Source organism: Loxodonta africana, chromosome 20 (genome assembly GCF_030014295.1).
Source record: "Loxodonta africana isolate mLoxAfr1 chromosome 20, mLoxAfr1.hap2, whole genome shotgun sequence".
NCBI lineage: Eukaryota > Metazoa > Chordata > Mammalia > Proboscidea > Elephantidae > Loxodonta > Loxodonta africana.
The window spans coordinates 34956362-34983781 of record NC_087361.1 but is presented as its reverse complement, the minus strand read 5'-3'; the positions used below and the strand labels follow the sequence as shown (position 1 = coordinate 34983781).

The window sequence follows — 27420 nt, the reverse complement described above, 5'->3', positions numbered from 1 at the left end:
GAGGAAGAAATTTTTATTGTTGTGGAGATTCTACTCTACAGCTGGATGGCATGAGTTTTAATGGAATAGGATTTAGATTTATTTTGCTTTGTTTTATTTTCAAGAAAGAGGGTAAGTAATTCATTCTAACATATTTATTGAGTGACTACTCTGGGTAAGACCATGAGTAATTGTTTGGAAATGGTTGAAAGGCTATGTCTCGTTTCTCCTCTTCTTCACCCTTCAGGGTGGGAGAAAAGGGTGACGACATAGACAAACCCTCAGGGAATAGCCAGATTCCACTGAAGGCATGGAGGTGAGGGTCAAAATCTGAGGAAGCTAGAGGATAAGAAAATTATGCAAATCAGGGAAAGGGTAATTTAGAAGGCATAGTGAAAAATTTTGTGGCGGTTCCTACAAAAATGTTGTGAGAGATTGTATCAGAGCAGAGGAACCTCACTGCTGAAGAGATGAAAAATGAGAGAATACAATGTCTGGATAAGATAGCAACTTGGGTGGTGAACAAGGACAAGACTGTGAACTTTACATTTGGCCACACACTCGCCAAGAGAAATAGTCCCAGGAGTCCCACAAGTCTGCAGTAGGAGTTGGAGATGGGAGAGACTTGGGCACTCAGAAGACAACCACAGACTGCACTGATTAAAACTCAGAAGGAATTCTTGTTTGGGGTGGCAGGAGCATTTGGCCTTTCTGGAAGGACTTAGCTGTGGTTAGTTGAATTGCTTGAGCTCCAGAGAGAGACTCGTTCCATGGTTGTCTACACTGGGGCCCCTGGCAATGGTTTGAGTCCTGGTCTTTTTGTCCTAGTCATTTTATGATCTGACATCTGCACTTCATTAAGTGAACTATTGTTATCCTATTTGGGTATTTTTAAATATCTTTTTGTTGTTGTTATTCTTCCTTAGCCTTATAGTTTGAAAATGCCAGGCTGTCTTAGCTGTGCAAAAGGAAAACATGAATAGGGGTTTTGTATCTGTGGGTCAGGCCACTTACAACTGGAGCCCTACTGAGATTGAGGTAACAAGGATAGAATTTAGAAAAAGCCAAAAAAGAGAAGCTAAAGTATTTTTTGGTTTGTTAAGACTGAATAGGAATTCTGTTGTATTTCAAGTTTCATTTTGGCTTTCAGTAGAGGCTTCCAGAATAGAACAACAAGTTCTCTTCAAGGAAGATAAACTTGCCTCTTACTATTTTCCTACAAGTCTTATCTCCCAGGTTTTTTGTTTCCTTTTCTTTTCTAATAAATATTACTGTAATTTTCATTACTTTTATACTTCTCCTAGGTACCCTGCCCAGATACTTCTTACAACCTGATCCCTGAAGGATTCACTTTACCCAAGCTGTAAATATTAGCCTGTGTTATAATTATACATAACAAGAGAAGGGTGACCTAGGTTCAGCCATAGGGTGTTGAAAACTGGACACATTCTCCCTTTGCTAGCACAATAGTGGCCTATTTACTTGTTTTGGGGATACCAAGAATTCAGATATGATTTAAGGAGCTTGCAGAGTATCTCAAGGATATATCTTAAATATGAAAGCTTTAGAAAATCTTTACATTTCCAAAAAAGTGCTTAGGTGAGTTTTAATAACAGCTTCAAGTGCTGTCTATGGAAGGATTTTATTGAATATGATGAGTGCAGGAATTGTTTTAGGAAAATTGAGCAACTTTCTTAGTTTCAACTGTCAATAGAGAAAAGGGCAAAAGATTTAACGTTCTCCAGGAAAGTATAGGTTTTATAGGAGAGTGCTTTGAATAAAAGTTGTGGGTTATGAAATACATTTCTATGAGTGATTGAAAAACACCATCACTAAGTTCTAAGTGGCTGTGTCTCCATGTTCATAACACATTACAATAGTACAGATTAGTTGAGGGGTGTTTCTTAGTAACCGATGAGTTATTCTGTAAATGAGTGGCTTTTATCCTAAAAATCCTGTGTTGAAAGTAGGAGGATAGACTATGTGATACTTTCATATGACACTCCATAGTTAAATTTTTATTGAAATATGGAACTGTGGAATACCTATTAATACAGACTTGTTTGTTTTTTTTTTTCAGAAAGAGTGTACAAGTTGTAGGGTGAACTCCCAGGCTCCACATAACAGCTATTTGGATTGAATGCAAATATTTTGAAAATTGAAAACAAACTTTTCATACTTCCCTAAAGGGAAAGAAACATTTTCTTGTATAGACATTAAGTGTTTCCTGGTTCAATTCATAGGTTTTACTATCGGCCAACGTAATGATTAGTAAAGCACATGGACAATAAAATTTTAAGTGCTAATTCAAAACACTCGTTCTAGAATTGGGGCCAGAAATGTTATAATAAGAAGTAGTAGGTGATTTTAAAAACTAAAAATATGGAAGAAATAAATGCAAAACAGAGCTGCTTTTGTGATGAGAATGGTTATTCAGGAACTTTTATTAGCATAGAGTCTTCCAGAAATTCAAACATCTAGGATGTGTAGGCTTAAACTGAGCATGATAAAATTCTGCTTTGTAACAGAAATTGTAGTGTGTTTGTCTTCATTCTTTTCCCTCTCAAATTCTATAGCCATTGTGAAATACTTGGGGGTTACTAAATTATCTGAACTGTATTTATGAAAGCCAGGAAATCATACGAAATTCCTACCCTTGAGACTTAACACACATCGGGGACAGTGAAGAATGAGTAATGTAAGAAATGTGGCTATATTATAAAACACTGCCAATTTTTAAAAGTCTTGTTTGATATTTTCAAAGGTAAACTTAGATTTATAGAAAATATTCCCACTAGCTATGAGAGAACTTTATGAAAAAGAAATAAAACAGATTTTTTTTTTTTTTAAATTTGGAAGTGATTTTGGAATGTTGTATTCAGTTTCTAAAAAGATAAATAATCTTCTGTTTTCTCTTTTGAAGCCCTTTCAAGATTCTTTGTTAAATGCAAGATCACACACAAACAGAACCTTGCATATAAACTGTTGTTTTAAGTATTAAAATAAATTTATTTTGTTTTGTGTATTGTTTAACTGAACAGATGGTAATGGTTTTGACACAATTCAATTTCCCTTTTTTTTTGCTTGTGAAAAAAACAAAAACAAAACACAAGAGCTTCTTTTCCTACTTTGTCACAGCTGGTTACCAATCTATCCCGATTCACGGTACAGTGATGATGGCGCATGTTGTCCGGGGGCCAGATCTGATTGGGTTGCATTTTTTCAGCAGTGTTTCATATCGGGAAAAAAAAAAAATAGATATCTCTGTGGTGGGGACCTGTCAGCACACAATTGTACAACTGTCATTAATCAAACCTGACAACAATGACTGCTTTCATACAAGTTGGAGACTGGCAGGTTTCACAATCGAAATCACCCAATTTCTATTAGAATTTCCTTACCAGTAATGTTTTTTCATCTATTTTTTTTCCTTGTTTTTAATTAAAATCAGACGATACCAGTGCATGTTGATTATATATAATATTATACCATATTAAAAAATAGCTGTTTTGTATACTCTAGGTGTTTGAAATTGATTCTTGGTTATTTAAAGAAGGCTAAGGAGCAATTAAGGGTGAAATTTTCGTGTTTTAGGATGTTTAATAAAGGAATGGTGTTAAAGCTTGTATGTGTCATTAAATACGTTTACAAACCTCCTAATGTTACCATTGGTTTTTGAATAATATTGAGAAAAATATTGATAAAGTTACTCTCTGGAGTTTTTGAAACTCTGAACACAAAATTGCAGATATAGAAATACATATGTGCCCAAATGCACATGCACACAGACCATAAACATATCAGGTGGAGAGGAGAGGCATTACTCTGTATTAGAAAAATAAATATACTTGCTGAAGAGGACATTGGTTTCCATTGTAACTTGAGACAACAAGTTGAACATTTTCCTCTGTAAAATAGTGTTTGAAAGTAGGCAGCTTGTCTAGTTTATTTATCATTGTCCAATCATATGTTAAACCCTGTTGTAAACTATAAAGATCTCTTTAACTGTAAGGAATTATTACTCATATATATACGTGTATATATATATTTTTTAATCACTCAGCCAATATTTGCTTTCAAGGGAAAAATGAACGTTTCCTCAAATTATCCTATTTAATGGTAGAAAGCATCAGTGAGATTATTATTGGGCATGCACCGATTAATCCAGAAAGAAATACAAGAAATAACCGCACTTATTTTTTTTTTATTGGACCTGTGGAAATATTTGACACCTAATTGCTTGTGAAATATGTGGTTTTAGGAAGCAAATTATTGTCTCAGAGAAAGCATGACTGGCTGGAGAAGGCAGACACTGGTAGGAGATACTCATGAGAACGTTCTGCTTGACTCTAATTGCCTCAACGTGTGGCCTTGAGAAAGGAACGTTGCCATGTTTTGCCTCAGATTGCCTAAATATGAAATCAATAATGAGCCAAAAGTTTTACTTGCTTGGTTTTGAAGTTAGACATATTTGTTTTCTAAAACCAGACTTCATATTTCTTGCACTTCCATAGTGGCTTTGCAGGTAAGGTCTATAATCTGATCACAACTGTAGTTCTGTCATTTCTCTGGCCTAAGCTATTTCTTACTGGCCTAAGCTATTTCATGATGTGGTTGTGTCCTGAGTTTGTTGCGGGTACTGTCAAGGTTCAGGCTAGAGTATGGCAGGAGTGGTTCCGTGATACTGGAAGGAATATTAGTGCCTTCAGTTGTACAGTGGTATCTGTCAGTTGGTAAGGAAGGGATTCCTGCATTGGAGTTACGTGGATGGCTGAACACAAGACACCCAACACTAGACAGAGAATATCAGCAGCAGTTCATTAATCACATGTACTCACAGCCCCAGGGAGGAGGGCACAGAACGCCACACAGGGCCCGGAGTGGAATAATCCACTTGGGAACAGAATAAACAAGAGGTGCTGTGGGAGGCAGGCTTTATGGAATCGAGAGCGTGATGTGCCCCTTGGTTCCCAAAGAAGGATGTGATTGACTTGATTGAAGAATTCTGGGGCTGGCAGAGACCTGGCAGTGCACCGATTAAGACCTTGGGTGCTAACGAAAACGTTGGCTGTTTGAACCCATCTGGCGACTCTTGACTGTGGGAGAAGGACTGTCAATCTGCTTCCCTAAAGATTTAGAAAAACAAGCAAACAAACATTACCATTGAGTCAATGCTGACTCATAGCAACCCTGTAGGACAGAGTAGAACTGCCACGTAGAGTTTCCAAGGAACACCTGGTAGATTCAAGCTGCCAACCTTTAGGATAGGAGCCGTAGCTCATAGCCACTACGTCACGGAAAGATGACATCCTAGAAAACCCAATGACACAATTCCACTCTGTCTTATGGGGTGCTATGAGTCAAAAATTGACTCAACTGTAACACACCAGGTCTCCTCAAAGAGGAGGGTTGTCTGCTGGGAGACCTCATCTGAGGAGGTGACTTAAGGGATGGGGAACTTGCAGTTAGGCCATTTGAGGCTCTTCCAGTTTCGGATATCAAAGCCAGCACGTAATATCTGACCTTGTTTTAGACCTTATACCACAGTAAGCAGCGTGGTGAAGCAGAAATAAGTGCTTCGGAGTAAGACCTTAGTTTGAAAAATTCAAATTTGTATGTAAAAATATCAAAATTGTACATAATGGCAATTATTCCAATAATATCTTCATTTATGATCTTCTTTTTTCTTGGAATAACCAATTTCCAGATATTTTCTTATTGCCTGATAAAATAGGTTCCTCCCTTTATCCTACAGGTATTTCATTTAGGCTTCAGATGTTCACCTTATATATTGATATTTTTGGATTTTTGGAATAATTCCATATTCACTCATGACTTCCTAGATTTAACTATTATATTTTAAGTTCTTATTTTTACACATAAAGAGTTTAAATCCATCTATCTCACCATTTTCAACTTTAATTTCATGTAATTCCTTTCTTGAGAAACAAGGAGTAAAACTGAACATAGTATCACAAATTCCACTGTACTATAAAAAAAAAAAATTTTTTTTTTTTTTGTATACAATTAGAAGTTTTAGAACAGGAGACGTGATTTGCTTTCAGGTTGAACTTTATATGCCCAAATTTTCTAACCTTTAAAACAAGGGAAATGATAACTTTCCTCCTTATGTGCAAGAATTGGGATGAGGATAAACCAAAGAGTATATTTGAGAACACTATACAAATGTATTTTTATTGCCACTATTTTATATTTGGAACCCTGGTGGCACAGTGGTTAAGAGATTGGCTGCTTACCAAAAGTTGGGCAGTTTGAATCCACCAGCTGCTCCTTGGCAACTCTGTGGGGCAGTTTGATTTGAAATAAAAACTGGCATTAGGTAGCACCGAAAATCAAGAGGAAAGATCACCTACAAAAAGGTTGAAAAGAAAGTATCTTCATTATTTTGTGTGTGTAATTGTTGTTGTTTTATACTCCAAGAAACACATTCTTTTAAAAAAAAAAAATTCTATTGTGCTTTAAGTGAAAGTTTACAAATCAAGTCAGTCTCTCACATATAAACTTATATACACCTTACTACATACTCCCACTTACTCTCCCCTTACTTAATGAGTCAGCCCGCTCCCTCCTTCTAGTCTCTCCGTTTGTGGAGAAACACATTCTTATGCAAATACCAAAATCAGTACATGTTAAAGTGGTAGAAATTTTTCTGGTCTTGTCCATTGCTCTGTTAGTTTAAAAATGTAACTGAGAAGATGCATGCATGTGAAAGAGATGAGAATGCATGTTCAAAAATCCTCCAAAAGCATGTTGACACTTCTAGAGTTAGTATTTGCTAATTAAAGAAAAAAATCATTATCCCCTTTTAATTATTTTTACCAAAGATTTTCTCCTTTAATATATTTGTATTATATTCAAAATGCCTAACAGAATCATTTTATTGAAAACAGCGTAACTTACAAAATAACGGAATCCGCACTGAGAAGCTGAAATGTGTACTATTTTCCTAGTTAAGAACTAACCCAGTGCCGTCGAGTCGATTCTGACTCATAGCGACCCTATAGGACGGAGTAGAACTGCCCCATAGAGCTTCCAAGGAGCGCCTGGCAGATTTGAACTGCCGACCGCTTGGTTAGCAGCCGTAGCACTTAATCACTATGATGCCAGGGTTTCCATAGTTAAGAACTAACAAATAAAAATAAAAGTGCTAATAATGCCTTTGATAGTTTTGAAATGACAAGTACTGTATGTGTATGTGTGTATGTGTATATATATATATAAAAAAACTTTATATATATATATATATATATATATATAAACTAGTGCCTGGAGATAATACGTGAAATTAATGATCTTATTTAAAAATACCTTTACTCTAAGTGAACATAGCAACTTCAGTTTATAGCTGAGTATTTTATGTGTGACTGTGTGTGTGTGTGTATTTTAAATAAACAACAGTATCAGTAGAGAGGAAGCCCTGGTGGTGTAGTGGTTGAGAGCTACAGCTGCTAACCAAAAGGTCGGCAGTTCAAATCTACCAGGCACTCCTTGGAAACCTTATGGGCCAGTTCTACTCTGTCCTGTAGTGTTGCTGAATCGGAATCGACTCAACGGCAGTTGGTTTGTTTGTTTTTTAATCAATAGAGAAAAGTGAAGTTGATATTTAGTATTACAATTTAAATCTGACCAACAATATTTAATAAAAGCAATTCTCTTCTGTACAGATATGACATCAAAGATGATTACACGCTGAGAATTAAGAAGGCCATGAGTACAGATGAAGGCACGTATCTGTGTATTGCGGAGAATCGGGTTGGAAAAGTAGAGGCCTCTGCTACCCTCACTGTCAGAGGTAAGTGCCTTAAGATGTCAAAAATAATTGAACCAGAAGACTAATATTTGGTTAAATTGGTAAGTGAACTCACAATCAAAGTACCAGCTTTCACTGTTTTGTTATTATATTAAAATATCCAGATTCTATGATCTCTTCATCATTAAGTGAAAAAAAAGTTACTCTCAAATTTGAGTTTGAAGGGACAATAATTTGAAGGAATTAATTTTTACTTAATAAAAATAGTTTATGTAGCTTAAATAGTTTATATGGTTTAAAAGCTATCTTAAAAAAAAACAAATTATTCCCTTTTTTTTAAATCTTCCCATTGCTGTTGTCAATTATTTACTGCTTTTAAGTATCACCAGTTTCAGAGGTCCCCTGAATTTTCTGTTCCCTGGTTTGTCACTTTATACGAATATAATATTGTTTTGAAATCTTTTTTTTTTTTAATTTCAGTATTCAAAAAAACAATTTGGAAAAATACTAACATTACTTCCAAAGGTGAAAAGTGGTTAAGGAAGTTTTCCAGCACCGAGATAATCTGATTTGGAGAGTGATTTGTGAAGTTCATTGGCCTTAAATAATTGAAAAAGTCAGTGCTGCGCTTGTAATAACTTTCACTTTCTGGGTGTCATGCACTTTCTCAGTCGTGGAATCATGTTCGTTTACACACTCACTGGAATTGCTTATAAATGAAAGAAAGCATTACTATAGAGCTTATCCACAGAGTACTCTAGAATGAATTAACTGCCTTAGTGGTAGAACATGTTCGTCTACATGAGGTGAATCAAATAGTCCAAGGTACCAGGTAGTACCATGCAGATAGCTACACTTACTCTTGCCAAATAGACATTACCCATGGCATCTTTACACTCAAAGATTTCAGAGATAGGCAAGCACACCCCCACTCAGTCTTTCAAGCTTCCTTCTGCTGTCTTGGCTGATGCATCCTCCTGGCATCCTTAATGGAAAGGAGGTTGTTGCATACTTTCATCCAGGTCTCAGTTATTTCCCACCCTAGTTAGTCGTACTTCTTACCCTTGTGCCCCTTTGCTTCCAGAAGATTTCATAAGGTCAGGAGAAGGGATTGGAGGCTTACAACAGTTCCAGGAAATGTCTCAGGTATCCTCAGGTTGGTCCTCCATCTGACGAGAAAAGTGTTGTTTGTTCTTGCCAGATCTACAAATTGAGTTTGAAATCATAAAAAAAAGATAAAAAAAAAAAAAAACCCTCATCTTCCTCCAGACAACTATTAGGAGACAGGCACAGTGGCTACCTGGACAATCTTTAGCACTTTCCATACTTTTCAATACCTCAATTCCTATTCCATTCGATCCATTTGTTTTCCTTCAGACATTCTGGTACAAGCTTAGACACAAGGCAAATTTGGACAAAATTCACAAGCCAACTGCTTAAAAAACTTGTTTACTCATTATCAGTTAACAGTTCATAAAGGACTGTGATCACATAACCGTATATATTCTAATGGTATTTGATCGAAATGCTGATAGCCTCTGTAAGCCTGGGAACACTCTTTGCTATATTTAACCTACACTCTCTCTAGGTGATGTTTACATATATATTTCTAGATAATATATGTTTTTAACTTGACAGCCCTTTGCAAACACAATTTACTTGACCAAATTATCCCCAAAGTTTGTTTATTTTATTTTCCTGAAGTGAATGGAAAAGTAAATAAATAAATAGCCGACCAAGACATGCTCCATTTAAAAAATATTTGCTGACAAAACAAATGGCGAGAAAATATGAGGAGCTGTTTGTCGGTAGAAGCAGCAGGTTTCCTTTTATACGAGAATGCTTGGATAAATGAGACTTGAAGTGGTCTGTTGAAGTTCTTACCCAGCTAATTGTTTTCATAATTGGCTGAAAGTTTCCTGTTTAATATTTCGTTTAACAAAACATATCCTTCATGCCTGGGTGTTTGAACCCGACTTACAAAACTAATAGAGAAAGTTGGTTGTTTTTAATAGTTTTTTTTTTTTTTTTTTTAAATCAGCAAACCTTATATTGCCTCTCCACTAATCTGTGTCCTGTGAGTGGATTAGAGGTTAATCAGTTATGGTATGTAATTATCACTCATCTCAAGACTGAAACCTCAAAAACAAGGTTAAGGAAAAAAACAAACAAAAAACTCCATAATGCAACATAATGCGAAGTAAAATATTGTTTAAAATATTTTTCACAATCAGCAAAAGTAGCTGGGATTTCTCATGCTGAGAGGTTAAAAAAAGAAGTTATTACCTATGATTCTTTTTTTTTTCTGGGCTTATTTTTCCATGCACATAAATGAAATGGCCAGCCCTTCTCTGAATTGTTTTATTAGAACAGTGTCAGTTGACCCCAGGGGCCACTTCCATTTTCAACCGTTAAATGCAGTGGCACAGTTTAATTTGCTGGTTTTTGAAAACATCCACCTGCTCTTTTTTTTCCCAGGAAGAAATGTGGGTATCTCACAAAGACCAAAAGTTTTGTTGTGATGTTCCTACTAAAATATTATCATGATATTCACTTTAGCCAACTGGGGAAAAGATAATGGAGTTTTATAGTCAAAATCTGACACAGAAATCTATTCAGCTGTTTTTCCTTTTCAAAAATATGATGAAAATGCACTATAAAGTGAAATTTAACGGCAAGTCGCTACCCTTTGCTCATTTAACAAAGGTGAAAGTACAAAGAAATAATGGTGGCCAACAATAAACCTCCTAGCATTTATATTTTAATCAAATAACTTCTGTTCTAACAGAAAATTCTTAAATGACCACAAAATGAGTTAAATCACACAAACTACATATTTGTAGACAGAAACCCCCATCCATTTTTCAGTTGCTCAAGTTGGTTTTGCACAAATAAAGACCGCTGGAAAAACTACCTTACTTGTAGGACAAAAAAGATTTAATATTTTGGAATTATGCTAAGAAGTGAAAGAGAAATATAGGTTATTTCTTTAAGGCATTATTTCTCACCAGGGCTTCTTATTTATGTCTTAAAAAACACACAAAATGCCTCCCCCTACCTGAAAGGAAGTATTTTTGAAATTCACCTTGATTGAGGTGGCAGCTGAAAATACACAAATGCAATGATGAAAGACAAAGTTCTTTTTTTTCCAGCCGCTGGCAAAACTGAGAGAGAAATCTCATCAGAGCAATAATACAACTTTAGGTTAGCCTGTTGCCTTGTTCTAGGTTGTTATTTTTGTGCCCTCCTCCCCAAAGGAAATAAATTGCACGTGTAGCCTCTTATTGCTTCCCTTTTGCCCTTGCTATGGTAAGGACACACTAGAATTTTGATACTGCTGCTGTAATTGCCTTTGAATTATCTTAATCCCCTCCTTTGAATTGTAAATAATATTATAAAGCCATGAGTCTGATATGAAGGCAACTCTGGTGTTATTTTTAGAGATTGCGCAAAGCTAGTATTATGATATATTCATTGAGTGAATGGATGCCTCTACGTATATTTTTAATGGCTGTATCTATGTCTCCATGCACAGAGAGCCACAATCAACACAAAACTACCCAGAAATTCTAGTCACATTACAGTTACAGTAGAATAATGTTGAGTGAAAAGATATGTTTTCAAATAAATTTATATTTTTGAACGTAAAGTTTTGTTAAAGCTTAAATGCTACTGAGTATATTTCTTTTCCATTTGAATAATTGGACCTTTGTTTTACAATATTTGTCCATTGCTTTTATATTTCTTTACTACTTAAATTGACTTAGCATTATTCTTTTTAAAATTCTTAAGCCCATGTGTGTCTCTTACAATTTCTATGCTTTAATAATAGGCCCAGCCTATTACTACCGATTTTAGTGATTGAAAGTTTTGCTATAATAAAAAAAATAATAATTTGTTGAAGCAGCAGTTTGAAAGCCATTCTCAGTATGAGCTAGAATCAACTTGTCAATCATTGTTTTCTTCCCTCCTCTGCCCTCTGCCAAAAACAGAAAAGCTTAACAGTAGTTAGGGAGTTACTGAGTTGAAGTCTCTAAGGATGTTCCAACCTATTTGTTATATTTTCATCCACACTGTCCACGGATGAAGAGTGATGTGATCTTAACTTATCACTGGCTGAAAGGCAGTGTCAGGGGCTTCTGTAGTCCTTGTAATGGTTCTGACTAACCATGCTCAAAATCCAATTGCTATTTAAATCAGACAGTGAGGCCTTCTTTTATTGACATGACATTTGCTAGCCTGTGACTTGAATAGCTATGTTCATCAGGTTCTTATCTTAGGGGTAATACAAAGCTGTTTAACCCTACATAAAAAAAAGTCTTTGAAATAATAACTACAGTAAGTGAGGATGATGAGACTTTACTTAAAATATCTCTTAGATTGCTTACAGTCAGTCCCAGGATGCAAAACAACTATTTCTTAGAATTATCTTGATAAGTTTCAGTTTATCAAATCCAGACATCCTGTTCATACTTGAATTTGTGACACTGGAGATCATTCTACTGTCCATACTTAAATGTAACACTCCTCATCATGCATTCTGATAATTTTCTTTTTCTTTTAATTTCTTTTTTATGTTCTCACCACACCATTGTAATGTCTACAGCTCGCCCTGTTGGTAAGTAGCCATCCTTCTACCCATTTAGCATGGCTTTGTACAATGCTTCATAACTCATGCATTGCAGGCTTTGACAGAATGAAATATATTTATTCAGCGATGTTAAATATCACTTGAGGGACTGTTTGCCTTGGAAGTTGCTTCTGATCATTTCATCACTTTGATAAACAATTTGCAGTGCCACTTGCTGCCTAGCAGCGTGTAGGTAACATTTTTTCATATCAAAGAATAATATGTCAATGGTTAATATTCTAAACTGCTAATTTTCTTAAGAAGGATATAAACTCTTTTTTTCTTCTGTTTATAAAATAATCAGTTATTATGTTTGAAATTAGTTAAGATAACTAATTTAAGAACTGAATTCAGAAATTCTACTAAATTATACACGTTTTTAAATCTGAGCTGCACTGAGTTCCAACTTTTTTAGACGTATTTTTAACTGTTGCGTACTTAGTATCCGCATGCCTATTTAAACAAATTTAAATAGAATGCTTCATGTTATTGGAAATAGATGCTTACACAAAGAGGGGCAGGGGAGGGATGAGCTGTGATCTTTGGCATGAAAAGTTAGTGTTTGTGTTTTAATGTATCTCATCCTTCATTTGGCTTTGCACAACTGAAGTAAGTTAAAAGCTTGCGCTTGCAGAAATTTGAGTGGAACTTTATTTGTAAACATTTGGAAGATAAAATCTTTTCAGATTCACTGAATTAATAACCTCTTTGCATCTCTTTTAAGGTTTAGCTACACCTCCAAATCTATTTAAATAAAAGACATCTTGGTCATTGTGTTATAGATAAATGAAGAAATGGATGCATAAATTGATGGATGGATGGATGAATCAAAGAACGAATGAATTTAGTTAATTTCTTATTTACTGTACCAAGAGATACTTAATAATTTATTCAATTTAACACAGTTTTAAAAATTGTCCATCCATACTCAAAGACCTCCTTAATGCTGGCTTGACACTGTTGACATTTGATGTAGATTTTTCCAAACTTTTAACATTTTTTTGCCCTTTGGTTGAAACATTCACAGACTTTATTATGATATAGTGTGTTCTTACATGGATAACAAAAATATTAAATAGAACTTGTTTTCTCAATTGAAATCTCAGCTCTACCATTTCTGAGCAGTACTATTTTTGATTAGTTATGTAATAGCCCTGATTCTCACTAATCCTATCCATGAAAGGGAAAGAAGCATACTGACTTATCAAAGCTGTTGTGGCAATGAACTGAGTTTAAGATTGATGATATATGTGAAAAGTGTTTTGTATACTAATACTGGTTGAAGTATTTCTGGCTTCTGAAGGTATCCATTATGTAACATTTTAATATTTTGGAAATACAATTATGGCATACAATTAATGTGTACATAAACTGTTTCTTTTTCATTGTTGTTCCTTGAAGCACAATTATTAAATTGATGGTGCTTTTTACAAGTGGTGGTATTAGAAAATTGAGAAATATGTTGTTATAATTTTTCAAACTAACTTTCTTGTATTTGTAAAAATTTCTATTAATGATAATTTTATGGGGCTTTTTTTTTATGGTATGACACCTAAAATGAAGAAGAGAATGAGAAAGAATATGATAATAAAGGAAAAAAAAAAGAGACAAAGCTAATAGTAATTTATATGACCACTCTATAGGATTCCCTTCTCTCAGGGTGTGTGAAAGGTCCAGCAACCGACTCATTTATGTGTAAATAAGAAAACATATGTAATATGACAGAAGTATTATTAAGCAGAAAAATATATAACAATCAGATGCTTTGGGGGGAATTCTTCATGATTAAGCAATGAAAAATTTACTATATCGGAAGTGATCTTCAGATATTAAAGGTTCATGGTTTTTACAGAAAATATAAAAACGAATAAATGAGAACAATTTCCTGTAGAAAGGATGACATTCCGAAAATCAAACCCGTTGCCATCGAGTCAAATCTGACTCATAGCGACCCTATAAGACAGAGTAGAACTGCCCCAGAGGGTTTCCAAGGAGCAGCTGGTAGGTTTGAACTGCAAACCTTTTCGTTAGCAGCCGAACGCTTAATCACTGGCACCACCAGATCTCCAGAGGATGACATTAGATATCCCAAAATATAGGTTGGTTTAACACTGGCATCAAATATATAATCTTGACTTTTTAAATAAATAGGAAGAATCTCATTTAAATTACAGATTTTTGTATATAGAAACCTTATGCCTATAATCCATGCCTGATTGATTTATATCATTTTACTAGTTCCCAGAACATAGAACAATAGGTTAATAACTTCTAATATATTTAAAAACCATAAACAAAAGCATCTCTTAATTAGAAAACATAATGCATACAGAGGTGTATCTACTACCTGCATGACATTTCAAAAGTTTTTTTTTTTTTTCTATTTTTTATTCTTGGTTGGAACGATTTCTTAAAATTCCCATTGGACTGGAACTAAAGAATAGCTTCTTGACACATTGTACTTTATTCTGGGAAAGTCTGTCATTTCATAAATCTATCTCAAATGACTTATGACAATGCTCAGAAATATGAAGAACTATACTTTAATCTTGACAACTACTATTAATTTTGGAAATAGAATGTGACATATGCTTTTATTGGATCACCATAGAAGGGTTGATAATGAGAAAATGAGCCTGTTTTTTCTTCCCATCAACTTCTTATAACAATTTTGTTCAGAACCTGAATATATATCCCAGAAAAATAAACCCATACATATATATATATATACACACACACATTTATTGTAGGGTCACAAGGTGAAAGTCAATTAAAATAGTGAATTAAAAATTCCAATAATAGAAAATCCACATTACCATTCATATTTGATTATTTGGTAGTGTGCAAGTTTTCCATCTTAGAGACTTATGAGGAGCTTAGCATACTGGTAGTCTACAGAGTACAGACCACAGAAAGGGGAGAAAAAACTTTTAATTACAATATAAACTAGGTGAAGAAATAAGTCCCAAGATATAAAGTTTAGAAAAATTTCGGAGAGTTGTTTCTGTCTAAGGTTTTCAAAAGAATATTAGAAATCAGCACAGGCTGTAGAATACTGATAGACCTGGAAACCAACCACTGCATTACATACTAGATGAAACTTCCAGGTGATCTGGGTGAGGAGTCCCATTTAGAAATTGTTTTAGAAGTCCCCAGTGGGAGTTTTCTCCAAATGGTTGATGCTAAGAGCTGCATTAGAGTAAAAGAATGTGGAAATCTGTGCAATTCACATCAGAGCCCTGGTGGTGCTTGTTATTAACAGCTCGGCTGATAACCAAAAGGTCATCAGTTCTAATCCACTAGCTGCTCCTTATAAACTCTGTGGGGCAGTTCTGCTCTGCCCTATAGGGTCCCGATGAGTCAGAATCAACTTGACAGCAACAGGTTTGGATTTTTGAGTTTAGTAACAACTTTATATTAAGCACTGGATTTCCCTGATCTACACTTATTCCCTCTTCACTGCCTACATACAGACACACATTAGAAGATATGAGTTTAATTCTAAGTTGTTAAATTAAATTGAGGTTAATAGTACTAGTTTTTAAAGATGTGTGACCACTCTTCAAAGCAATTCCCAGTTGGAATAAACATCTTCAGGCCTGTACTTTTGAGATTCTAGGAACAATTCTAGATTTAGATGAGCCCGTGTTGGGAATATTACTGAAAGCAGACAATCATTTCCTTGTCAATGAAGGAAAATATTCTCCAGGTTTCACTTACTCGTCTTCGATGTCACCAGTATCTCAAGATGAGCCATTTAATCCAACTTCCTTATTTACTGCTTAGCATAAAATCTGGACAAATGCCAATTTAACAGTTTAAAATTCCCCGGCCCTTCCTGTGGTTTTGACTTTTCACTTATTCTAAAAGCGCTCTTTATATGAGAATCAAAAGTACATCCCAGGACATAGTTACATATGAATGCTGAAGTGTTCATTTGTTTATTTGGAAAACTTCTGATGAGGGAACTGACAGAAGAAAATGGTCTAAATACGGATAAATATCTTGCTTCCTATACCCATCTGTCTTATTTTCTATTGGAAGCGTTTCCCAAGCTTAAAAATAAAAAAGAACATCTATTTTGGAGATGGGCAACACATTTTTTCCTAGCAGCAACTCAAAGCATGATGAGTAATTTAGAAAAGAACTGTCAAATCTACCAGCTGCCTTGCTTTTGAAGCTGAGCCCTGCTTAGTTTTGTGTCTTATATACCATATGCTAGATGCTGATTGCCTCAAGTATGAAAACTAAAAGCTGAGTATATCAGGTAAAACTTGTCTAAAATATATCAACAACAAACTGACAATATGCAACTTTATGGAAATTTATAAGTATTCCATAATTCGATGACTCAAAACTATGTTTCTTTTAGACAAAACAGTGGAATTTGCCACGAAAGCATTTATAAGTATACTTGGCAAAATTCCACATTTAAAAAAAATTATTTTAAAGAAGCAGCCACTATTTATTCTAAATAGAAGTTTATATAGGGCCATATGTTTTTCAACTGCCTAAATACAGTAACTAAAATGCAGCCACATTTTAGAAAGTTTTGAAGTTTTGCTTATAACAGGATCTAAAGCGTTATATTCCTGAGACCACCGAGAGATCCAGTGAAATGTGGGTGATGGAAAAATTCATTCAGGGCAAGTCACAAATCAGACGTTACTTAAAAAATAATGTGATTGAGGTTTATAACACACTCTCTTCCTTCGCCAAAATCTGTAAAGTTTAGTGTGCAGTGTATTCTTTAACTTAATATTGGAACTATTCCAGTTTTTTTTTTTTTTTTTAATCAGAAAACATGTGGGCATTATGTAAGAATCCTTTCATGTCTAGATCCACTTTCTACAAAAAGCGTCCTGCGTGTGTCTTGGAAGGAGACCTGGACTTTTATTCCCTGCAGGCATTCTTCTCTGGACAAGCTGTTACCCTGTGACCTGAGATGATCATCTCCCTCCTGTGAGCCCTTAACGTTTCCTACACCTGCTGCTAAGTAGCTACTTTACGCAGAGTCCCATTTAATTATTATTAAGCATCACGTTTTTTCATTGCGCCATATGTTTTGATTAAATGGTAGATGGAAAGAATCCACATTCTGTTTTCCCTAGTATATTCCAGTTGAGTTTCCATAATGTGAAACATTAAAATATCTTAAGCTAACTCTAATTTTTAAAATGAAAAACAAATGCAGGTTACCTTTCATGCCTTCCCAGTTTTAATCACTTATTTGGCTCTTTTGCTGGAGTTTGTGTGCTTGACAATGTCTATACCTGTGTATTAGAGGTTAGGTACTTAGAACTTGGTGAAAATGTTCTACTGACTTGGCATTGAATAGTATTGTAGTAAGGAAAGTGTGAGGCTTATAGAATTTTGTTTTCCCCCCTCTGGGCTGGGATGACCTTTTACTACCTGGATTATCCTGCAGTCCCTTTTTTTCATAACTTCGCTGGGTTATATTTTGGTGCTGTTCACCCTGATAATCACAGGATACAGCAAACCCCTTGAATTTGCAGATCCATGCTTTACTTTATTTCAGGAAAGCTTTCTTCTGTGTTGTCTTTGAATATGTATTTTCTCTTTCACATCTTTTCTTCAAATACATCACTTATGTTGGCTTCCCTGTATCTCAATTCCATATTGATCAGATTTTCTATAATAATTTAAAATCTATCATTTTTCATTTCACACTGTATGATTTCTTAGTATCTACTTGCCACTTCCAACTCCTTAAATTTGTTTTCAACACAATTACCATTTTTTCTTAACTTCTTGTTTCTAAAATATCTTTCATTTATTTTATTTTACATTCATTTACTCACTGAGTTCTGACATAACATTCTTCGTTATTTGTCTCTTAGCTCTTTTACTCCTTTGTGAGTTTTTTTTTTTTTTTTAAAGCTAAAACCTGCTTTACATCATTTCAGTTAGATTATGGACAGCTATTTACAGTAAATTATTTTTGTGTTTCTTTTGCTAATTCTTGGGACATATAGGTTGTTTACCTTTCTTTTGAGTACTTGATTAAGTTCTCTCTGTCATTAATTAAATAAGCAATTAATTTACAGGGTCTTTTTTTTGAGTGTTTGTATGTCTTTTGTTTTATATAGATCTGATTTTAGTCTTCATCTGATTATTAATGATCTAGTTACTTGCTTGGACAAGAGATGGTGGGAGGTATCAGAGTCATTCAGTAGCCGCTACTTGGGCTTATTGTCTTGAATATATTATCGAAAATCATATTATTTTCTTTTCAGTATCTTATTAGCCCTAGGGAAACCCCAGTGGCATAGTAGTTAAGTGCTACAGCTGCTTACCAAGAGGTCAGCAGTTCGAATCCACCAGGCGCTCCTCGGAAACTCTGTGGGGCAGTTCTACTCTGTCCTATAGGGTCCTTATGAGTTGGAATCGACTCGACGGCAGTGGTTTTGGGGTTATTGGCCCTAGGGAAACCCTGGTGGCATAGTGGCTAAGTGCTACGTCTGCTAATCAAAGGGTCTACAGTTCAGGTCGAATCCGCCAGCTGCTCCCTGGAAACTCTATGGGGGAGTTCTACTCTGTCCTATAGGGTCACTATGAGTCGGTATCGACTCGACAGCAACAGGTATCGGCCCCAGTGATACACCACAAGCTTCTTTAAGGTATAAGATTTCTGTACTGCCATGTGAAACTCCCTCCCTTCTTCATTCCTCCTGCGTCATCTCACTCCTCCCAACTGCTAGTATGGAGTACAACAATTGAAAAGAGTTTGTAGGTGTGTTAGTTTTCTATTGCTGTATAAAAAATTGAAGGTGGCTTTTAGGTGTCTTAGTTATCTAGTGCTGCTATAGCAGAAATACTACAAGTGGTGGCTTTAACAGACAGAAATTTATTTTCTCACAGTTTACATTGCTAAAAGTCAGAATTTAGGGTGCTAGCTCTAGGGGAAGCCTTTGTCTTACTGTCGGCTCTGGTGGAAGTTCTTGTCTCTTCTGAGCTTCTGCTCCTGGGTAGTCTTCATGTGGCTTGAGGCTTCTCTTCCCCCATCTCTGTTTCTTTAATCTCCTTGTTTAATCTCTTTCATATCTCAAAAGAGATTGACTCAAGATACAGCCTGCACCAACACTGTCTCATTAACATAACAAAGACAACCCATTCCCAAATAGGATCATAACCATAAAAAAAATTTTTTTTTTTTTTAAATCCACTGCCATCAAGTAGACTGGAACTTATAGCCATCCTATACAGAGTAGAATGGCACTGTAGGGTTTTCAAGTCTGTAAATCTTCACAGAAGCAGACTGCTACATTTTTCTCCTTTTCTCAGACCACCGACATTTTAGGTTAGCAACCAAGTCCTTTAACCGCTGTGCAACCAGAGCCTGATAACCACAGGCATAGAGGTTAGGATTTACAACATATATTTTGGCTGGACACAATTCAGCCCATAATAGTGTATTAGTTTTCTATTGCTGCATAAAAAAATTATCACAAACTCTGTGCCTTAAGGCAATACCCATTTTATTAGCCCACAGTTCTATAGGTCAGAAATCCAGGCAGGCTCAACTGGATTCTCTGCTTAGGGTCAAAACCAAGGTGCTAGCTAAGCTGACCTTTTAGCTGGAGACTGTGGGGAAGAATCCATTTCAAAGTTTATTCAGATTGATGGTAGGATTGAGTGTCTTGTGGTGGTTATAGGACTGAAGTCCCATTTCCTTTTTGACTTTCAATCAGGGGTCGCTCAAAGCTCCTGAAAGCTATTCTCTAGCCTTTGCTCGTGGCTGCCTCCATCCTCAGAACCAACAGTGGCCTGTGGAATGAGAGAGAACTCCCTGTTTTTAAAGTACTGATGTGATTAGGTTAGGCCCACCTGATTAATCACCCTATTTGAAGACTGAGTAGTGCCCTTAATTACATATGCAAAATTCATTTTTGCTATGTAATGTAATTATAGGAGTAGCTTGAGGGGACAGAGGTCATGGGGGCCATCTTAGAATTCTGCCTACAACAGAGGCTTGTTGTTTTCTTTCCATCAATACATCTTTCCCTGGTTTTTCAGTTATAGCTGATTTCCTTCAAAGTCATGTTCCATATTGCCCAAGGCCCATTCTTGACCCTAGATCTCCTTCTCCCCATCAAAGGATCATGTAATGAGCACCCACAGTGTTAACAGATAATTTTCGTGAAATCCTTATTGGCTCTTGATAAAGCATTGAGCTAGTTTTATTGGTTTTTATCACACTGCTTAATTTTTCTCCAGACTCAACTGTATTTGGAGGGGCCCTTCAAAAAATTGGTTTGAGGCTATGGTGGTATTCTTATATTATTCATTTCTTCTCTTCTGTTGTATTTCTTAAAGTAGAGAAGTAAGAATTACACCTATGTTAACCTAAATCTCAAAAAAATGAAATACTCATTAATTTAAATATGCATAAAATAACAAAATATTATGTATGAGTCAGAATCGACTCAAGGGCAGAGAGGTTCTTTTTTGTTTGTTTAGCTTAGTACTTAAAATTCTAATTTAGTACTATGTTAATATTAAATACCAGAATAATGTAATTATTCTGAACTTAAATACATGCTATAAGGTTAGCATTAATAGCTTTTACAGGTTATGACCAGAAATAAAATTTCATTAAAACATTTTAGTAACACCTCTTAATACAGTATTTTTTTATTTTTAAATTTATAATAATTTATAGACAGAAAATATTATATTTATATGTTATAAATATAATGTAAATACATATGATATACATTGCATCTAAATACTATACGAAATGACATTTGTAATTACTACACCACTTATTTAAATGTATTGAATGTCACTCAAGAGAATAGTTGATAATTACATTCACTAAAGACATATAAACTACCAAATTAAATTAAATTAAAAAAATATATATACAAATGCCTTTTTAAATCTCTCTTATGGAAGTATCCCCCCCTGCCCCCCGCCGGGTTTATTGGAGATATCATTTTCATCTGCCCTACAAAGTAGTTACCTCTTTGTCGTTAACCACATCGTTGTATTTATCTTTCTGCCACCTTCTTGGTCTAGCATAACACAAGTGGAAGGGGCACACCAAATATTGGTGCAGTTAATTGATGCACACGTATGCATACATTAGTAATATTGGCCTAGAAAATGCTTATGCAAGCAGCTTTAAATAGTGCTATAAAAAGATTAAGCAACATTAATGGTAACAGGCCAATCACATATTCCGCATTCTGCTAGTAGGAGATAAAATACAACAAAAAGAAGGCACTAATGAGTTAGGATGGTGCCTTACTAAGCGTGTAATTAATGTTATTAAGAAACATTGCAGTTGCATATTAAAATTCCGTTAACTAAGCAGCCCTTCAGCATCAGTACATTTGTTCCTTGGTTGCAAGTTGTTTCCCGCACCCCCCTTCCTGATTGGCATCTTCATGCAACCTTTTTTCTAAAAAATGAGATAATGGCATGTGATCAGCCATCGTGGTTTAGCTGGAATGCTGACATGACAGTTCTGGCAAGTTGACAGGTTAAGTGAGTGAAAATGGATGTCTTGTCTCACCATTTGCTTAAAGAGCCATTTTCAAGCTATAGTCTTCCCCTTCTCACCCTCACCCACACCACCCCATCCACTCCAGATATGAGAAGACTTCTTTTCCCAATTCAGGACCTTGAGAGGATTTTTTCAGTGCCACTTGAACTATTCTTCTTCTGCTAGTGAAAAATGGGAATGTTTCTTTAAGAATATTATGACTATCACCTTATTTAGTAATTAGTTTTTGAGAGATTATTAATTAACAAATTAACAGTCCTGTGAGGAAAACACAGTTTTATTATTTTATTTCAAGTATTTTAGTCAGGAAAGCAAGCAGAAAAACTATTATAAAGAATAATATGGGAAGATATGATTTAGAAGTTCGTAATTTGTTTAAAATTTTGACAGATTTTCTATCTTGTGAATCTAGGCAATTCTCAATTTATAACTTTTGCATAACTCAAGAGTTCTGTGAAATTTGCACATTGAAGCTTGGTGTGATTTCTTATAGTTACAGGGTTTCCTCTTCACACCTATACTTAAATGGAATATATTTTTGTACTCTGAAATGTAATAAAGTTTAAAGTTATCTGTAAACATCCCCAACTTAGTTACGTTATGGGTTAACCATATATTTATTATAATGTAGAAATACTTAATACCATTATAGGTTTAAATTTGACTTGCTAAAGCCAGTAAATTCCATTTCTATGAAAAAATATGGTTCCCCCAATGTAATCGGTCGGTTTAACAAGCTGACTAAAAAAGCAGACTGACTTCTATTGCCAAAGGTAGCAAAGAAGCTGGGTGAGGGTAATGGTACATTTATACAGCTGGGAGACTCATATCTCTAATATAATACATGTGTTTTCCCCTCTGGGAGGAAAAACCTCCCACCCATCCGTACTTAATCTCTAAGTACAAATCAAATCAGTCTCTCTCTCTCTCCCTCTCTATCTCCTTCTTTCTCCCTTTCCTTCTCTTTCTTTCTAGTAATGCTTTCTCCAAGTACTGGGGGCAGACTGAGTCAAGTCACTGTCATTATGCTTGGTGCATACTGTATTACAACACTGTCCATGTTGAATCATGCTTGATTGTGTCGTTTCCTTTAGTAAGACGTGAGTTCCAGAGGACAGAGATCTTGGTACACTCAAACCCTGTTACAAAATAAGAACCAGTCAATATTTGTTTAAAATAATTGAATTCTATTTTGAATTAAAGGGCCAACTAACATCTGAATTCATTTCTAGCATGAATTTATTACTGGAATCTTTTCCAATAACGTGTTGGATTAAAAAATAATTTTAAGGGACTGACCCAAGTACTAAATCACTATGTACATATAACTTCCTTTATTATAACATTCTTTTTTATATGCCTGCCTATTAGATACAAAAATATACAGTATTTTTTAACCAAATGAGTTAATTCTTTCAAAGGCATTCTTTCCCCTCTTGATAATCAGAGAATTATTTCATTTTGATATTTATACTGCTACTTTTCAGGAAGGAGCATATTATACATGACTATAAATTAAATTGTTTAAACCACTGTTTCAAAGCATATATGTACTTTTTTTTGTATATGTGTTACACTTATCTCAGTAAACTCAGTATCTTTGATCCTCCTTGGAAATACTTTCAGAGTTATTACATGTATCAATTTAAGACTACTACCATTATTTTATAGTCACACTCTATAGTAAATATGGCTAACTTCAGTGCCAATTTATTCATCTGATTTTAGATAATCCTGAGTTATGTTTTTTGGGGGGAGGGGGTGTATCAGTTTCTGGAGCCCCTGGGTGGTGCAAACAGTCAACACACTTGGCTGTTAACCAAAAGGTTGGAGGTTCTAGTCTACCCAGAAGTGCCTAATGATTTACTTCCCAAAAAGTAGCCATTGAAAACTCTGTGGAATACAGTTCTACTCTGACACACATGGGTCACCACTAGGCAGAATCAGTTCAAAGGCAACTGTTACTGATAATTTCCTAGAGCTGCTGTAACAAAGTATCATACTAAAACAAACAAACAAAAAAAACCATTGCTCATTGAGTCGATTCTGACTCATAGCGACCCTATAGGAAAGAGTAGAACTGCCCCATAGGGTTTCCAAGGAGTGCTGGTCTTTTGGATAGCAGGCTGAGCTCTATAACCACTGCGCTACCAGGGGAAGTTTAAAACAACAGAAACTTGTTCTCTCATAGTCCTGGAGACTAGAAGTCTAAATCCATGGTGTTGTTGGGACCAATGTGACCTCATGTATAATTACACCCACATAGATCGTAAGCTTACCTTCACCAGTACTGGGGGTTAGGATTTGAACATATCTTTTTGGGGGACACATTTCAACTCATGAAAGGGTATTTATGTATTATATGAAACCTCCAAAATTAGTCTTCTCACAGTAAATTCCAAAAGAGTAGTTCAAAATGTAGAGAGTAATAGCTGCACATCTAGACTCATAAAAGGATTGAAGTGCAATTTATGTAAGCGAAATCTCTCCTAGGTAGAGAACAAAGTCAAGTGGATGGAGAATCTAAGGACTGGGATTCACTGTAGTCGTTGTCTTCTCTGTGTCCCTTCTCTTTGCTTTTTCCACATGTCGTATTTATGACAGCAGTAAACCATTTGGCACTTTTCCTTTATCCTTTCGACATCAAAAAGCAAATATATGTTAAATTATTGTTGAAAAATGTGTGATATTGGAATTTTGTCATGATATGAAGATTTTTAATATTAGCTAGAAGTAAGGCACTAACTGGGGAAGAAAACATATCACTCATTTGGAAGAATTATTGCTATGGACTGAGTAAGAAAAGTTGGTCATTTGGAAAGGTAGGTAATTCAGCAACTTGATCATTTGTATTCCTTGAAAATAGTGACAAATGAGGAAAATGTGATTAAATGGGCTTTATAAAAATGATTATTTTAAATCCTATAGCCCTAAATTATATTTCCATTATAAATGCATTACTTCCTCTGAGATGAATTATGGGTTAATAAGCTTCAAATAAAATATTTCATGACTTTATGCATTTCCAATGCTATTAACAGAAACTCTTGTGAAATGAAGTGAAGTGTTAAATAGTAAAAACTAAATAGAATTAAATAAGTTGAAGAAACAATCATTTATCAATTAGAAGCCAGCCTGTTCTGATTAGAAACCGGGTAAACATTCATTTCTTACTCCTGGTCTATATTGCATTTTAATGAAATGACTTCTCGCCATCTGTTTCTTGTTGGTGGAAGTAATCCTATTAAATAATTTTTGTGCAGGAACTTCTAGAATTGATTATTATGCAATGTGTGTGTTTGTCTGGAGCCCTGGTAACACAGTGCTCAAGAGCTATGGCTGCTAACCAAAAGGTCACAGTTCGAATCTACCAGCCACTTCTTGGAAATCTATGGGGCAGTTCTACTCTGTCCTATACGGTCCCTATGAGTCGATGGCAGTGAGTTTTATGCTTGTCCATGTTATTTTTTTGCTGGTATGTTATTTTTATTATTTCTGGGATGGTGGCTAGTCATTTGTATTCTTTGGGTTGTAGATTCTCAATTTGAGTTGGGACACCATTACACAAGGGGCATATCAGAATCAGTTGGGAGATGTTTTTCAAACAACATATTTTACTCAACTCCCTCCACCCAATTTACAGCAATATTGCGCCATAGTCACTGGTGAGAATGTGCCGTATCCCTCAATTATATTGATATGGAAAAAAAAAAAAAAAAACATTGAGCATCTTTCTGTAGATCAAGAATTCTTTTTTAAATAGTCTTTTCCAAGGCATTGATTTAGTGCTCACTATTTGTCTGGGGTTTTTCTAGGCCAATTAAGAGCCCCATGCCTAATGGTAGGCAACACCTGCTACACGTAAGAGCTTATAATCAAACTGAGGAAGCAAGACACACACGTAGAGAAAAAAGAGAGAGAAACAAGGCAATTTAAGCAAGGACAAGTACTTTAAAGTATAAAGAATACAAGAAAAGTACAAGATCAAAGTGTGTTGAGGTTGATCGTTGTAGACAAGGTGTATCAAAGGATAATAGATATCAGGATGGGTTAACCACAAGAACAAGCAAATACGTACGTGGGTGATTGAAAGTAGACTGGTCTTCCAAAATGCTGGAGCTACTTTAAGGACATGTGAGTGTCAGGATGTAAGATCTTGGATCTCTTGATGGAGGCCTAATGCTAAATTGCAGAGAATAATTTCAAAGTATTGCAATGAAAAGCAATAGCCAAGCACTAAGGATTTTTGAATAAAGAATGACTTGATTGTACGTGTAGGCTGCCTAGAAAGAGCAAGATCATGTGTTTTATGCTACTTTAACAATAAAAATAATATTTAAGAAAAAACATTGTTATGCTTTTTGTTAAATTATACCATATTGAAAAGCATATCATATAATATTTGCCTTTCTGGTTGGTACTAGAGAAGACACTTTCTCAGTTAATCAGATCATGGTTTGGAATGACTGACGTAGTGGTTAAGTCTGCAGTTTGAATTCACCGGGCGCTTCTTGGAAACCCTATGCAGCAGTTCTGCTCTGTCCTGTAGGGTGGCTAAGAGTTGGAATCGACCTGACAGCAACGGGGTTTTTTTTTTTTCACTATAGCATTAGATGGACCAGGGGTTAAACCTTTCTGTCAGATCTGTCTCTTTAACCTTAAGAAAGCCGGGTACCCTTTATAAAACTCAGTTTACTGACCTTTACATAATAATGGTACTAGCTAACACATAGGGCACTTGGAATATTAAAATAATGCCTGTGGATGGCTTAACACAATCTCTGGCACTTACTAAGTACCCAGTTAATGTTAATTGTTGCTATTATTGTATTAAACAGTTTGTGATTCATCCGACCTTTAACCCAAGCAAATGTTCGAAGAGAATACTTTTTAAATATGTTTGTAGAATAGATTAGAATTTAACAAGCGAAGAATATTAAAAAGTAAAAAATAAAAATCTCAACTTGAGTTTAAGACAAAAAGTTCAGTGTTTTTTATTACAGAATAAAGTTTATTCACTCAGGCATAGAATTATATTCCCAAAGAGAGCAGCAGAGTGACCGTCACCACCCTGTGTACCATATTAATGTCCGTAGCTCCTGCATGACTAGCTCCATGTTCATTCCTGCTGTGGAAAGTCATATTTTCCTGTAAAAACAACTCCGAACATGATGTGATGAACCTTTAGGGTCCCCACCCCCTCATCTCCAAGCCCACCTCATGCATGGCCTTTGCTTCCTACTCGTGTTCAGCCATCTGATTTCCATGTCACCCACTCACTCTCCCCAGCCGGTATTAGCATAACAGAGCTGTAGAGTGACTTTGATTGAAGCCAGCTTGGGCTGAATGCAGTATCAAAGCATAATTTAGCAGGAATCAAATCTAATTTACTGTGCCTTGTATTGAAATCCTCAAAACACAGTTTCAGGAGAACTGTCTCAGACCTCTAATCTTCACTGACCTTTTTATATTAGGGTCTATGTCTCTGGAAATTGCACAACATCCTTT

At 35.3% G+C, this 27420-nt stretch overlaps 1 protein-coding gene across 4 annotated transcripts in view; it reads left to right on the top strand.

Annotated features, from left to right (window-relative positions):
* The window catches only part of ROBO2 (roundabout guidance receptor 2), a 649189-nt gene that overhangs the window by 495414 nt on the left and 126355 nt on the right, over positions 1 to 27420 (top strand). For 3 of the 4 annotated variants that reach the window (XM_064273093.1, XM_023548157.2, XM_064273094.1), the window contains 2 exons: positions 7665 to 7792; positions 12357 to 12368. In XM_064273093.1, coding sequence (XP_064129163.1) covers positions 7665 to 7792; positions 12357 to 12368 — 140 coding nt within the window. The remainder of the gene's footprint in view (positions 1 to 7664; positions 7793 to 12356; positions 12369 to 27420) is intronic. The other variant, XM_064273095.1, reaches the window with a different exon arrangement.